The following is a 14,714-nucleotide window of genomic DNA, read 5'->3' as shown; positions in this document are numbered from 1 at the left end:
ACTAAAATCAAGAGATAGGTACGATAGCTTAACAAGTATTCTTTATTTTGTATTCTTTATTTATTTTGTCAGCAATACCTGTAGTGTGGCGAAAAATATCGTTCGCACCACGGGCAAAAATGTTTTTCCAGCTCTCAAATCTTTTCTAGTCCTCGGCCTACGGCCTCGGACTTGAAACCCGATTTCGAGCTGGAAAAATCTCATTTTCTGCTCTAGGTGCGAAATATACTATTTCCTACAGTTGCGTTGAAAAGTGGCCATTGCTGCACTGATTACAGAACGCAAAGAATCACTTTTCCGCTCTAGTGCGGGAAAAATTTTTCTGCACTCCAGATTTGCAACATGGCAACGCAAAATACTTAGTAGGTTATATGGAGCAACAGTGCAGCAAAATCAAAATGAAGTTGGTAACAGTGACTGCTGTGGCTGCTATAGTGAGCAGAGGTGCAACGAAGCACAACGCGCTAATTATTAGTATTATAATTTATAACCAAGGACAGCGAGGACTTTAGGATTAAGGTTTTTATCAATAATAAAATTACACAGAAAAACATTTGATGGATTTCAGGCAATTTTACCCATAATTACCCACTTCTCATATTCAATGGTAACTGTAGGAAAAACTTAATGTGAAATACGTGTGTAAAAAGTTCCTCTGCTGCACTCAAGAAAACCATTCCGCCCTCGCCTACGGCTCGGGCGTAAACGTTTCTTTCGGTGCAGCAAACTGTCACTTTGCGCACTAGTTGCACAAATAACTATTCCTATGGATGGTATATTAAAAGAGTATAAAGATTTCTGAAACCTTAGGAAATCATCTAAGTAAATCTGAGATACTTCTTGTCTCAGTGTGGTTCACAATGCTACCTACCAATCAATTTTTTGTGAAAAATGAAAATTGCTCAAACTTTGTGATTTTATGGTCTTTTATGCGAGAAACACGAATCTGGAATCATATTTGCAAAATCCCTTACCGTTCAGGAGATATGACCAAATTCCAGCCAAATTTGAGATACTTCTTGTCTCAGTGTGGTTCACGATGGTTAGTCCATGCTACCATCTCTCCTCCACACGCAGACGATTGGTCATTGTGGGGGAATTCCATGTACTATAGTGAGGTCCACGTTATAATGACAGTATTTGATCAACTTTGGTTTTGCTATCCTTTTCTATAATTCGACAAAGCCGGTGGTACTAACCTTTTCTAGGTCCACAACGATGCCAATTGTGTTTTTGACGGTGTAGAAATATAATTAATTAATGCAGAGAATTGGCATCGCTATTCTCCTATATTTATCCACTGCCATTATAACGTGGACCTCACTATATATGTATCTCGCTTGCTATTTTTCTAAAGTACCTATGTCGTACCAATCATTTTTTTGTGAAAAATGAAAATCGCTCAAACTAAGTGATCTTATGGTATTTGATGCGAGAAACACGAATATGTAATCATATTTGCAAAATTCCTCACCGTTCAGGAGATATGACAAAATTTCAGCCAAATCTGAGATAATTTTTGTTTTAGTGTGGTTCACGATGCCAACAACTAACTCAACTAAAAGTTATTTTTGGTTATTTTTAGTAAATTGAATAACTATCTTAAAAATTGATATTTTCAGAAAATTTTTGTTTGACTAGATCAACAATACCATGAAGAATCTATCCTCTATCTCATGGATTTATCTCTTACCGAATTTGAAATGTTCTGTCCCAAACATTTAAACTTTAGGCGCTCATATCTCAAAAAGTAATGATCAGAAAAAAATGTTTTCCTGGGAAAACTTTTTCATTTGATAGCTTGATGATATACAAATCAAAAAACTTTGAAAAATATCTCGAGTGAAAAGTTTATTTTTAGCCTTTGCACAGCCTTAAGATGAAGCTTTGAAACTCGGTATGGCTCCATATAGCAATACAGCTGATTTTATAATGTTTTTCAGATGGTCTTGTTAGTCTTGTGCATTCATGCAGTACGAAAATAAATAATTTCTCTGTTATTCTTTGACCAATCGTAATAAATAAGGTATCCTTGAAATCTTGATAAAATTTGCTAACTTTTTTGTCTCTTGTAAATTTTCTGTAAAGTGAACAGTTTTCATGAAATTTGCAATCACAAATTTAAAATGGCCGCCATTTTGAATATGTACATCGAAATTTTTTTATTTTATTTTTTCAAGTCGAGTCTTTATGCTATAAATATTCATGCAAAATTTCAGATAAATACAACATTTCGTTCTTGAGATAAAAATTCCTAAGTGAAAAAAAACAAAATGGCAGCTATAAGGATAACCGCTGAGTTTTGGACACTTCAAATACGACATTTGTAGTCTCCTATCATCCAGGAACAATACCCTAGAATGCTCGACACTACTTCTGAAACACCCTGTATAGGTACACCGCAATCTGGTATATCATCGATAGTGTGTACCAAGGTACCTAGTATCATAGAGAAACGATAACGTAAGTAGATATCCCATGGTATAGGGCGTTTATGTCGCAACTTTTACTGTTATCCCAAGCAGATAGTTCACATAGTTCTTTCCCATGCAGCTGTGTGACGCTGGTAGTCTCTCAAATTGTGCCGTTCCTACACTGCCACCCCAACAAAACAGTAAAAATTGACAATAATCGACAGTAATCGGCTTGAGATAACAGTAAAAGTTACGACATAAATTCCCTATACCATGGGATATCTACTTATGCTAGTATGTACCTGTATTCAAGTACATTGGTGTATACTATCTGGTGATCATCAACATAGATCATAGACATTTTGTATAGAGTAATTACAGTATAATTTCTCTGATTGGTTACCAAAACGTTACTAAGAATCGTTTATGAATACGTTCCTCGGTAAATAATAATTATCATTTTTCACTAGATGTACAAACCATTATGTCGCTATGGAGCTTCAAGCACAATATGTTTGCAACTACGATGGTTTGAAAAAAATAGAAGTATAAATTCAATAAAAATGTCACTAACAAGAGAAATCATCCTATAAATAAAAATAAATCTCAGTACCGGTACCCTTTTAAATTATTTTATCACAACATGTTTCGGACATTAATGACAAAACATGTGATAAAAAATTTAAAAGAGTGCTGAGATTTATACTTTATTTATATTAAAGTAGCCCTAAAGAAAAAAGACAAGAAATCATCCAGTATGCTTTTTTCTACTTTGTGGAGTGGTCAGAATTGATAGGGTACACATTTTACTTTTTTGCTAAGGGACACACATAGTGGAGCTGCGGAGGTAGAGTTGCATCAAAGAAGGAAGATCTAAATGTCTCCTCTTCCTTCAACACTAAGGCTAGGCACACACCAGTTAGTCAAGACAAGACACGTTTAGTCACATTACTTTACATAGTTGCTTATGAAGATATGTTCAATTGCAATGACTAATCAGTGTGAGTTGCGCCACAAGCAACTATGTGAAGTATTGTGACTAAACGTGTCTTTTCTTGACTAACTGCATGGTGTGTGCCTAGCCTAACTTTGCCACTCGAATACGCGCCGACACATTTGAATGAATTGCATTATTTTCAAATATCGGGGCACCGAGATTCGCTAGTTATTTTTATTTATTGATAAACAGAACACAATTATCTAAAATGATCGTGTTCATATTATACAGCTGGCTATACGTCAGCTTATGAATTTCGGGGATGCGATATTTTGATTTTCCACAGAATCACACGCTCACTTTTTACTATCCACAGACGACGAAAGTCTCAGCTGTTTCAGTCAAGGATGAATTATCCTTTCAATGTCGTTCAGCAAGTTTTCCCAGGGATGAAACCTAGTGCAATCGAATTTATATATCATAAACCTACTATGTTCCAAATTTCGTGAAAATCGTTATAGCCGTTTTCGAGATTCGAGATCCGTTGAACATAAATAACACGATATAAAAAATATAAACAGATATACAGAAATTGCTCGCTTGATATAATAGGATACTCTCAGCTACCTCCTCTGATAGACTCTTTAGTTCTTCATCGGTCCTTGATGTGAGCCTACGGATGATGTCAACACTGAACACTATTGTGAGGTCCACGTTATAATGGCAGTGGAGAAAGAGAGGAGAGCAGACCACTGCCTTCTATAGAAAATAGTTGATACAGGCAAACCTGAAGTAGTATCAACTGTTAATTCTTGTTTTAAACAATCATATACATTTTATTTGTCAAGAAAAAAATTTTTCAATGATCAAATAATAATTATTCACAATTGAGATTGGATATTTTGTCAATTAATTATTATATTTTTACATTGTTGAAATACGATCGGAAAACTTTGGAGCTAGAATAGTGTTATCTGCTTTGTCAACTGCATTTTAAACAATGTAGAAATATAATTAACAGAATATTTAATCTCAATAAATGCAATTCATTATTAAATCATTCAAAAATATATTTTCTTGGCGTATAAAATATAATTGATTATTGTTTACAAGTAAGAGCAGTTGTTAATATCACATCATATATACTGGAGCTTTCTTAATAAAAACAATATAAAAACTTGTAGTATCCTTTTATAAGGAGATACTTAATAAATGAGCCCTGTTGAGGCCATTTGAAATTGTATTCATTCGCTCATTGACTGCCAGATGGCAGGAGAGTTCTATAATTTTATAATATCCATTACTCATCAATTTATCGTTCAAGGCACTGGATAGTTTGCCAGTCAGTGTGAAATCAGCTCTCGTATTGCTAGCACTCCCTGTCGTGGCCTTAAGATTCAGGAAATTCGTCCTGAATCTGCCTAAATATTCGTGTCATTTAAATATCATAGGAAATTCGGCCTATACATTTATTCGTGTACATAAATTACATTTTCGTTTTACGTGAGAAGTTACTCACGTTTCGTATTAGTGAAAAGTGAATGCCAGAACTCAAATTTTAGTTTTGTTTTTATCAATAGTCAAGTCATAGTGCTATATATCCAGACAGTAAACTTCATCTTAGAACCGGGAAACAGCAAGGAACCAACTTTAACAATCACATTTCAGATAAATCGGTTTGCATAATTTCACCTATCTTTTCCGCTCATCTATCCTATCCAACTGTCCACCTTTTACCTCAAATATAAGTAGGCAAGCAATTCGATTCGCGACATGTTGGATTTGGGATTTGGTGAGTACCTTTTCTGATTTTCTATGTGTTCTATGTATTTGGTTTTTTTCTGAATGGATATAATATTCAGCACAAAGATTTGATTCGTTTTATACAGTCCACTGCAGAGCATTTGAAGCTTGTAGTTTGAAATATTTAAATTTAAAGAACCAGTATTTACGTACCAAGCCCATATAAGTGAAGTGATTTTATGGAGATTCCTTCCATAGAAGGCAGTGAGTGGCAAGGCAGAAAATCGCCAACGCTGTCTTTTATATTTCTCCACTGTCATTATAAATTGGACCTCACTATACAAAAAAGTTATTTGAAAATAACAATTACTTTGGATACGGTAAGAGAAAACAGATACACCCTACTTTTCAATCACAACAAAAAGATGATTTATTAAACAATCCTTATTACAAAATGGTGTCTATATAACTATTATTTAATTAATATATAATACTCAGTGACATAATAATGAAGTACAAGAGTTGGTGAATTACAATGGAGTACTATCGGAAATGCAGCTAATGGAGAGGGCCTACATTACAATACCTTTCACTTTTCTTCGTCAATGCTGGACACTCGCTTCTTGTGGCGGTCAATGGCCTCCTGATGTCTCTTGATCTGCTCCTCATGGAAGCTGATCTCATCAGATAAGTCTTCCTTCAGTCTTTTCAGTTGCTCGCGTTGCTGTCAACAACAAAGTGACAATAATTATTAATGCGTCGTCGATTTGAGGGACGAAGGAGGTTTTGAAAATTCAACAGCTGATGAACATAAACGAGATAATTAAATTAAATTATTAGGCCCGGTAGCACAAAAGCCGTTCAAGTTTTAACCGTGATTAATTTCAAGAGAGCCAATCAGAGAAGGACTTTTTGATAAGACGGCTTTTATAACCGTCTGTAAGTATGTATTAGATCATCTGTTCTCGGACTTCCCTGTGCTCAACATCAGACAACTATACATCAAAACATTACTCAGTTATATTAGGAAACATAAAGCAGATCTATTCACCAATATCGAACATAATTATCAAACACGACATAGGAACAACCATATACCTAGATTGATACACGGAACTGAACTCAAATCACCATACTATTTAGCTCAGATTTTATACAGGAATGTTCCAGATAATGTGAGGGAGGCCGAGAGCAGCAGCAATGTGATTTTTAAAAGCTCGTTGATGAAATGGCTCTTCAGCATAGGCTGGATTGGAGCTGAGAGGCTAATTCACTCACCTTACAGCTAGCAAGAGTAAATGCATTGGGGAATAACTTTATACATTAATATTTTGAAATGCTAAATTCATTTATACACTCATACCTTACGTTCAAGTATTTAGAGTTTCAAAACATAATAGAGGCTTATAAAACAATAAATTACCTCCGGTTTTTGGTCCTCTTGCTCTCCCACTCTAGATATCAAGCTACACCCAACACTGTACTATGTTGTCACTTATAATTCACCTACTGTTATCTGAATCTTAGTTGTGTAATTTTAATTACACATATTGTAATTTATAGTAAATATAATACCATAATTATAACTACTTATTGAATAATACTGCTTGCAGGAACTGTCCCCCAATCTCAGACGCATAGTCTTACTGGGGGAATTCCACTCAACCAATATGTTCTTTCTACTGTTTTTGTAAAAATGTGATTCTTATTTCGTTGAATTCCAATATATATATATATATATATATATATATATATTATATATATATATATTGTATGCCAAGTGGAAATAAACGAATTGATTGATTGATTTCTCTGATTGGTTCTCGTGGAATTAATCTCGATTAAAATTTAACCTGCTTTTGTGCAACCGGCACTTAGAATAAAATAATTCATCGAATTTAGTAATTAGTTACATTGATGATCAATTTATTAAGATAGTTGAATCGACTCATGTGGGGTCTACATGAACCTTTGCACTTTAGAGCTCGATTTCCACGAGAAAAACTGTGTTTACCATTGTCAAAAATAAAAATCAGAGTTCTTCTCCTGGAAATCTAGCTTCTTCTTCTTCTTGTTCCCCAACCCATTGGAACTTCCTCTCTCCTTAGATCTGATCTTACTGAAATGATCTTAGCTGAACTGATCTGATCTTAAAGATGCTTTCAAAAACTGATTAGCAACTTGATTTGAATAATTGAGAATGTTCTTGTTTATAAACAACTCCTCAATCTTAGAATAACACTAACACAAATGATGGTCTGATTTTTACTTTCCTTGCCCTATTACCATAGGTAAGGAAAGTATTGCTTTCCGAAAAAAGTGATTTTTGGGTATTGGTTTGTATGTGTGTGTGTGTGTGTGTGTGTGTGTGTGTGTGTGTGTGTGTGTGTGTGTGTGTGTGTGTGTGTGAGTGTGTGTGTGTGTGTGTGTGTGTGTGTGTGTGTGTGTGTGTGTGTGTGTGTGTGTGTGTGTGTGTGTGTGTGTGTGTGTTTATGAGTGTATGTGCGTCTGTGTACACGATATCTCATCTCCCAATTAACGGAATGACTTGAAATTTGGAACTTAAAGTCCTTACACTATAAGTATCCGACAAGAACAATTTCGATCCAATGCGATTCAAGATGGCGGCTAAAATGTTGTCATAAACAGGGTATTCGCGATTTTCTCGAAAACGGCTCCAACGATTTTGATCAAATTCATACCTAAGATAGTTATTGATAAGCTCTATCAACTGCCACAAGTCCTATATCTGTAAAAATTTCAGGAGCTCCGCCCCATCCATGCAAAGTTTGATTTTAGCTTCTCAATTATCAGACTTCAGATACAATTTAAACAAAAACTTTCGAGTGGAATAGATTGAGCATGAGAATCTCTACAATTGATGTTCAATAACATTTTCACCTAAAATTGAAAATAAGCTCGAAATTCGAGAAAATGTGATTATTCCAATTGCTAACTGTTGATTCTATTTTATCATTCACTATGAAGAGATAGCAGACCTCGTATGTCTCCAGCGTTATTGTCCTGTTACCAGCTGGCTCAGATCTTTGTTTATAAGTAGACTTGAGATGCGCGTGAACACTAGCGTCAGGTGATCAATTTTCATAACGGCAAGGAAAGTTGTGTGAGTGCGCCACACCAGATTTTTGTGTTTTCTATGAACCAACAATAGATTCAAATAATCACTATACGTAGGTTCATTTAATTTACCTGCTTTGAGTAACTTATGATACGTTAGAGAAAGACTGTCTTCAATTGTTTAATAATGGTGTATTAAATCATCTCCCTAACCAAATTCCAACTTATCTTTCTACCATCTACACATTCATATTACACATTAAAAATAATTAGCGTGTATAATAACATTTACAGCAACAGAGTAGCTTGAAGTTTTTGAATAGTGAATAGGCAATATTTTCAATATGGTGTATTTTCAAGTTGAATTCATTTGAAGAAGTTTGAAAAAATGCATATACTGCGCAGACTGTTAATAGTTATTTGTGCAACTAGTGCGCAAAGTGACAGTTTGCTGCGCCGAAAGAAACGTTTACGCCCGAGCCGTAGGCGAGGGCGGAATGGTTTCTTGAGTGCAGCAGAGGAACTTTGCGCACGTATTTCACATTAAGTTTTTCCTACAGTTACCATTGAATATGAAAAGTGGGTAATTATGGGTAAAATTGCCTGAAATGCATCAAATGTTTTTCTGTGTAATTTTATTATTGATAAAAAACTTAATTTATTGTCAAATTGAATAAAAATGTTGTCCTTGGTTATAATATATGATTAATAATTAGCGCGTTGTGCTTCGTTGCACCTCTGCTCACTATAGCAGCCCACTCACTGTTACCAACTTCATTTTGATTTTGCTGCATTGTTGCTCCATATAACCTACTAAGTATTTTGCGTTGCCATGTTGCAAATCTGGAGTGCAGAAAAATTTTTCCCGCACTAGAGCGGAAAAGTGATTCTTTGCGTTCTGTAATCAGTGCAGGAATGCCCACTTTTCAACGTAACTGTAGGAAAATTATTATTTTTGTAAAGTTTTGTAAACAATAATTGCTGACTGCCCAGTTGGAAAGTAGCCATCATACAGAAATTGAGAAACATTCGAGATTAATTGGGCAATAGTTTATTTTTGTATTGGCTTTTCAAGTCAATTAGATTATCTATCTGCATGGTCTAAACTTGAAAGCATGTTTGCCAACATGATGTAATATCATAACATGAAAATACAACAGGGAAATTACACATGTATATTATTTGTTCTAGAAATGATTTTCTAGAGAACTGGAACATCAGTTCTACAACAAATATATATAGGTGCGATTACATTGGAACGCAAAATCAGATTACTAAATAATGTCATAGAGAAACGATAGCATAAGTAGATATCCCATGGTATAGGGCGTTTATGTCGCAACTTTTACTGTTATCCCAAGCCGATAGTTCACATAGTTCTTTCCTATGCAGCTGTGTGACGCTGGTAGTCTCTCAAATTGTGCCGTTCATACACTCTCACTCCAACAAAACAGTGAAAATTGACAATAATCAACAGTAATCGGCTTGAGATAACAGTAAAAGTTGCGACATAAATTCCCTATACCATGGGATATCTACTTACGCTATTGTTTCTCTATGATAATGTTAAGATTTTCGAATGTTATGATCATAATTGCCTAATGCCTAAAGAGAGTACCATAATAACTCCAATCTCTTACACTAAATAATGAGAGCCGTGTTGTAAAATAAACTCGTCATATCAGTCATGAATGCAAGCAGTTGGGAGTAATCTGTCAAACATGACAGCTTAACCTTTGACATAAACAAGGGAGAGTTATAACCTAAAGTTCAGCCGCATAGGCTGTCTAAATTTAGAAACCTCAGTTCTCCAACGCAACATACGATTATTTTACACTCAACTTGCAGTATTCTGTTCGTTATCACATTGTTCAAACATAGAGAAAATATAGCATAAGCTATGTTTATTCTATTTTTTGTCCAGGGTTCAAGCTTAGGGTTCAACCTATAGTATAATAGGTTTAATGTACATTTTCGTTTGTGCGGATCCGCATTTGGCTGCGAATGCGTATAGTCAAAATAGCAACTTACCCAAACAACAAATCGTATCTATCTATTTGTATCGCATTCACTCAGTTGGTATCGTACGTCGTTTCATTCAATATAACAGTAAGATTAATACTGGATACGATATGAATGGAAATGATACAGATACGATTTATTGTTTGGGAAAATTGCTATTTTGACTATACACGTACGCAGCCGAATGGGATCCGCATAAACAAAAATCTGGTGTTGTGCACTCACACAACTTTCCTTGCCGTTTTGAAAATTGATCAACTGACGCTAGTGTTCCCGCGCATCTTAAGTCTACTTTTCTAAGATCTGAGCCAGCTGGTGACAGGACAATAGCGCTGCAGACACGCGAAGTCTGCTATCTCATAGTGAATGATTTAATAGAATCAACAGTTGCCAACAGTTTGCAATTGAATAATCTTATTTTCTCGAATTTCGAGCTTATTTTCAATTTTAGGTGAAAATGTTACTGAACATTAATTGTAGAGATTTTCATGCTAATCTTTTCGACTTGAAAGTTTTCGCTTAAATTGTATCTGAAGCCTAATAATTGGATATCTAAAATCAAACTTTGCATAGATGGTGCAGTGCTCCTGAATTTTTTACAGATATGAGACTTGTGGCAGTTGATAGAGCTTATCAGTGACTTTTCTAGGTATAAATTTGATCATAATCGTTGGAGCCGTTTTTGAGAAAATCGCGAAAACCCCTGTTTTTGACAACATTTTCGCCATTTTAGCCGCCATCTTTAATTGCATTTGATTGAAAATGTTTGTGTCGGATCCTTAAAGTGTAAGGACCTCAAGTTCCAAATTTCAAGTCATTCCGTTAATTGAGAGATGAGTTATCGTGTACACAGACGCACATACACTCACACACACACATACAGACCAATACCCATAAACCACTTTTTTGGACTCAGGGGACCTTGAAACGTATACCTAGAATAATTTAGAAATTGGGGTACCTTAATTTATTTCGGAAAGCAATACTTTCCTTGAGAAAAACTAAACTAAATGTTAGTTTATAGTTCATTCTGGATGAGATTTTTTTTAAATACAGTAGACTACAAGTTTGGAATTTAAATTTAAGTTAATATTTAGGATTGCGATTGTTCACGCAGAAGCCTGATATTTTATAGTCAAAATAAAGTGGAGCAGTGAAGGTAGAGAGTATCAGAGAAGATACCTGAGTATTGAAAACGTCTCCGCTTCCTGAAGGGTTGAGTATAAGAGAGGGCCGGCCGCGCCCTAACTCCGCCCTCCTAGGTAAAAATAGACAACTATTCTATTCGATTCTTCCTTCTACCCTACCGTCGCCGCACCAAAATGTTCTGACACATTTACATTACTTTTCAACACTCTACAGCAACCTTCTACCTTCGCGCTCCACGATGTTTCGACCCTTATCAATGAAAAATTGATTCTAATATCGTGTGACTTGGCTGTCTCAGAGTTTTCAGGTCCACCTGATCTATTTCAGTGCCTCTGAAATGACCTAACTGTTTTAAGGCAGCTGGGACCGACTGCTTAATACCGTCCTTCCAAAACACGGGAGAGAAAAATATCTTGCCCGGGCCGGGATTCGACCTGGGCCACCGAATTATAAAGCCAGCGTTGACTATGGCCACTACCAATTTATTGTTAGTAATACTTACTCACTCATTGGCGCTACAGCCAATTCAGAGCCTTTGGCCTCCTTCAAAAAGCCTCTCCTCTAATCTCTATCGGTTGGCTTAAGCTTCCATCCCCTGACACCCAGCTTCCTAATATCGGCCTCCAGCCTACAATCCTTTCAGCCTTCTCCTTCCTGGGCCTTCTCCTTCCTGGGTTGTTTCTGAAGACATTTCCTCACGACTCTTCAGTTGACACAATGGTCCATATGAATAAAACCAGAGCAAATGCTCATGAGCAAAAGCATTGAGCATAAGGTTTTGCTCATGAGCAAAAGGTAGAAGCAAAAGCATCTCATTTTCATATGAAAAAGGCTTTACCTTATACTCTTACCTTATGCTCCTGAACTCTGGAGCAAATGCTCACGTATTTCAAAGATTTTTCATCAGCTGATTCTCTTTTATAGCCTTAATTTATATTTATAGCTCACGGAAGCGCTAAATATGCAAACAGGGGGCACCGCTTGTGTTTGCGTCGTCTGCTCTGTTTTCTATTTTTTATGAATACAGTTTTAGGTTAGTTGAGTAACTTGAGTTTAGAATTTTAAAATAATAGAGTGAAAAAATGTCATCTCTATATTAGGCTAATCTTCAGCATATTCTTATAATATCAATAGCCTTCTTATAATCGTCTACACTCTCATATTCTTAAATGCCTATTTTCTATTTTGTGATGGTTATCTTTATAGTAGCTTTTGTATTTATTCTTTTGTAGGAATAATGGCGATATATATCATGGTTGAATCTAAAAAGAGTTTTATAGTTCTACACTATTGGTTGTGATAGTATCTGGTATAGTTTCCTCTTCCTCATACGAATAAGTTGAGCCATTTTACTTTGAGCAAAATGTGATAAGCTGCTCTAGACTAGACTCACTTTTTTTGAAGCATTTGCTTCAAAAGTTGAGAAAATGCTCTAGTTTATTCATACAATTTTGAGCAAAAGCTTTTACTTTTGAGCCATTGATCAAACTTTTTTTTGATGAGCATAAGCAAAAGGTTTTGTTCACGTTTATTCATAGAAAATGAAGCAAATGCTCCATATTTTAGAAGTATGAGCAAATTCTCAACTTTATTCATATGGGCCATTCTCTCAACGTGTCCCACCCAAATCAAACACCTCACTTTTATCTCGTCAACAATTTGACATTTTTTGTACAATTGTTATTAATGAAAGATTGATATTGAACTTACTTGCTTGTAGAAGTATTCTTCTTCATGTGCTGCCTCCATTGCGCCAAAAGCGCCACCAGCCTCTCTAATGGAACCTCCTCCACCTCCGCCCTTCCCCGCACCACTGCCCAAGTCACCAACTTTGCTGTAAGCTCGTAAGTTTCTGCAAACCAATATAATTTTTTTTATTGAAATGTTTTTTACATTACATTTAAGGTTGATATAGGAAAATATTTATGGACATTTTATATTCAAATTTTGTGTAGAGTCTATGTTCTTTGGCTGTTCAATTCTGTTAGTTCTAACACTTCCACAATTGAGAAGTATTAATATAAATTTAACTGAAAAATAATAATGTAAGATGAGTTATATTCAAAATATTTTTAACTTTTAGATAAGTTTGGCACTACAGGTCAATGCTCCTTGATCAAAAGGTCATAAGTATTTGCCTAAATTAATGTCTATAATTATCTATCTTAGGAAAAAGAACTAACAGAGCAATAACACTAATTTAAACTTTAGAACATTTTTAGTTTTGTCATGATTGGGAGTAGCGCCGTGTTACTTATGTTGCAGACATTTTTTGTCACCAGAATAATAAACCACAAATCATAACTTGATTGGTTTCTACAATGTAATCTAGCTTTGGTATCTAAATTTAGATGGTTAGAATAATAATAATAATTTCTATAGTCGATGGTAAAACACGAATATTTAATAAAACAAAATGCAGTGAAAATGCTTTAGAGTAGGACAAGAACATGTAGTAACAACTTAAAACCGGTAATATGAACAGTTTCTTTCTGTGAATAAATTTAAGAATTTTTATAACTCCTCCAAACTCCAGAACATTATAAGGAAATATTGAGTTATGCTCAATATTAGTAGATAAGTAGTTATTAATTGTGGTAATTACCAGATTAAAAAATGATAATTGTTTTTTACTTACTCCATTTGGAATAACTGTTTGCGAATCAAACTAGCAGTACTGCGTAACATTATTGCTGATGAAAATTTAAACAGATCAAAACAAACTGATTTATTTTAGTTTTACACCGTCATCCAAGCAAAGTGACGACGTGCCGAGCAGAGCAGACGAGCTTTGTCTCAGTGTTTCCACTTTAGTAGTTTTACCATAGTCCAAAATTTCCCTAAATTTATTGTGTTGTTGAAAGAAATTGTAAAGATTTTTCTTTATCCTTGATATATATTTTTTCAAATCTATTTTTCAATTTCAACTCGATTTCTTTCTTGTTTATTTTTAAATAAGCTTTTCAGAGACACACATCATCAAAAGTGAGTAAAAAATTCTCCGTTATAAAGGTTGACCGTTTATTCATGTAATTTGCGTCACAGAGAACAAAAGATTGTCAGAGATGAATGAATTGGTTTAGTGAGGTAGGGTAAACCTGAATGAATAGTTTAACAGACCTTTATGAATTTCTATAATAAATCGTTTCAAAGGCAAATTGAACAGTTTTTTCACTCTGTTTCTTTGGTTGCATTGAGGTAGAATGCCCTGAGAAGTGAAACATGTGAAAATGATCAGCCAATGCCATAGTGATTCTTGTCTTCCAGTATATGACTTTTTTTTGAAAATGAACTATGACAAGATTCAAGCCAAATTCTAATATTAAAATAGAAATAATTTTGAGAGGGACTTAGTTTTTATTTTTTGAAAA

At 34.8% G+C, this 14,714-nt stretch overlaps 1 protein-coding gene across 1 annotated transcript; it reads right to left on the bottom strand.

Annotated features, from left to right (window-relative positions):
* Positions 1 to 5,499: 5,499 nt before the first annotated feature.
* On the bottom strand, positions 5,500 to 14,536 carry LOC111053105 (ATPase inhibitor mai-2, mitochondrial-like). Its single transcript, XM_022339940.2, has 3 exons — positions 13,982 to 14,536; positions 13,054 to 13,195; positions 5,500 to 5,818 (listed from the first exon to the last, which is right to left on the bottom strand). The coding sequence occupies exons 1-3, from the start codon at positions 14,029 to 14,031 to the stop codon at positions 5,684 to 5,686; spliced, it is 327 nt and encodes a 108-aa protein (XP_022195632.2). The 5' UTR covers positions 14,032 to 14,536; the 3' UTR covers positions 5,500 to 5,683.
* Between the last annotated feature and the right edge of the window lie 178 nt (positions 14,537 to 14,714).

The sequence above is a fragment of the Nilaparvata lugens genome, chromosome 1, assembly GCF_014356525.2.
Source record: "Nilaparvata lugens isolate BPH chromosome 1, ASM1435652v1, whole genome shotgun sequence".
Classification (NCBI taxonomy): Eukaryota; Metazoa; Arthropoda; class Insecta; order Hemiptera; family Delphacidae; genus Nilaparvata; species Nilaparvata lugens.
The sequence above is the reverse complement of the archived record's forward strand: the minus strand, read 5'-3'. Positions and strand labels throughout refer to the sequence as shown.

Bases quoted from the DNA above. Each gene is read 5' to 3' on its own strand.
- LOC111053105 (XM_022339940.2), bottom strand. From the start codon at position 14,031: ATGTTACGCAGTACTGCTAGTTTGATTCGCAAACAGTTATTCCAAATG. The intron at 13,196-13,981 runs GTAAGTAAAAAA...ATTGGTTTGCAG, and splicing joins AAACAGTTATTCCAAATGGA to AAACTTACGAGCTTACAGCA. The intron at 5,819-13,053 runs GTAAGTTCAATA...TGTTGTTGACAG, and splicing joins AAGAATACTTCTACAAGCAA to CAACGCGAGCAACTGAAAAG.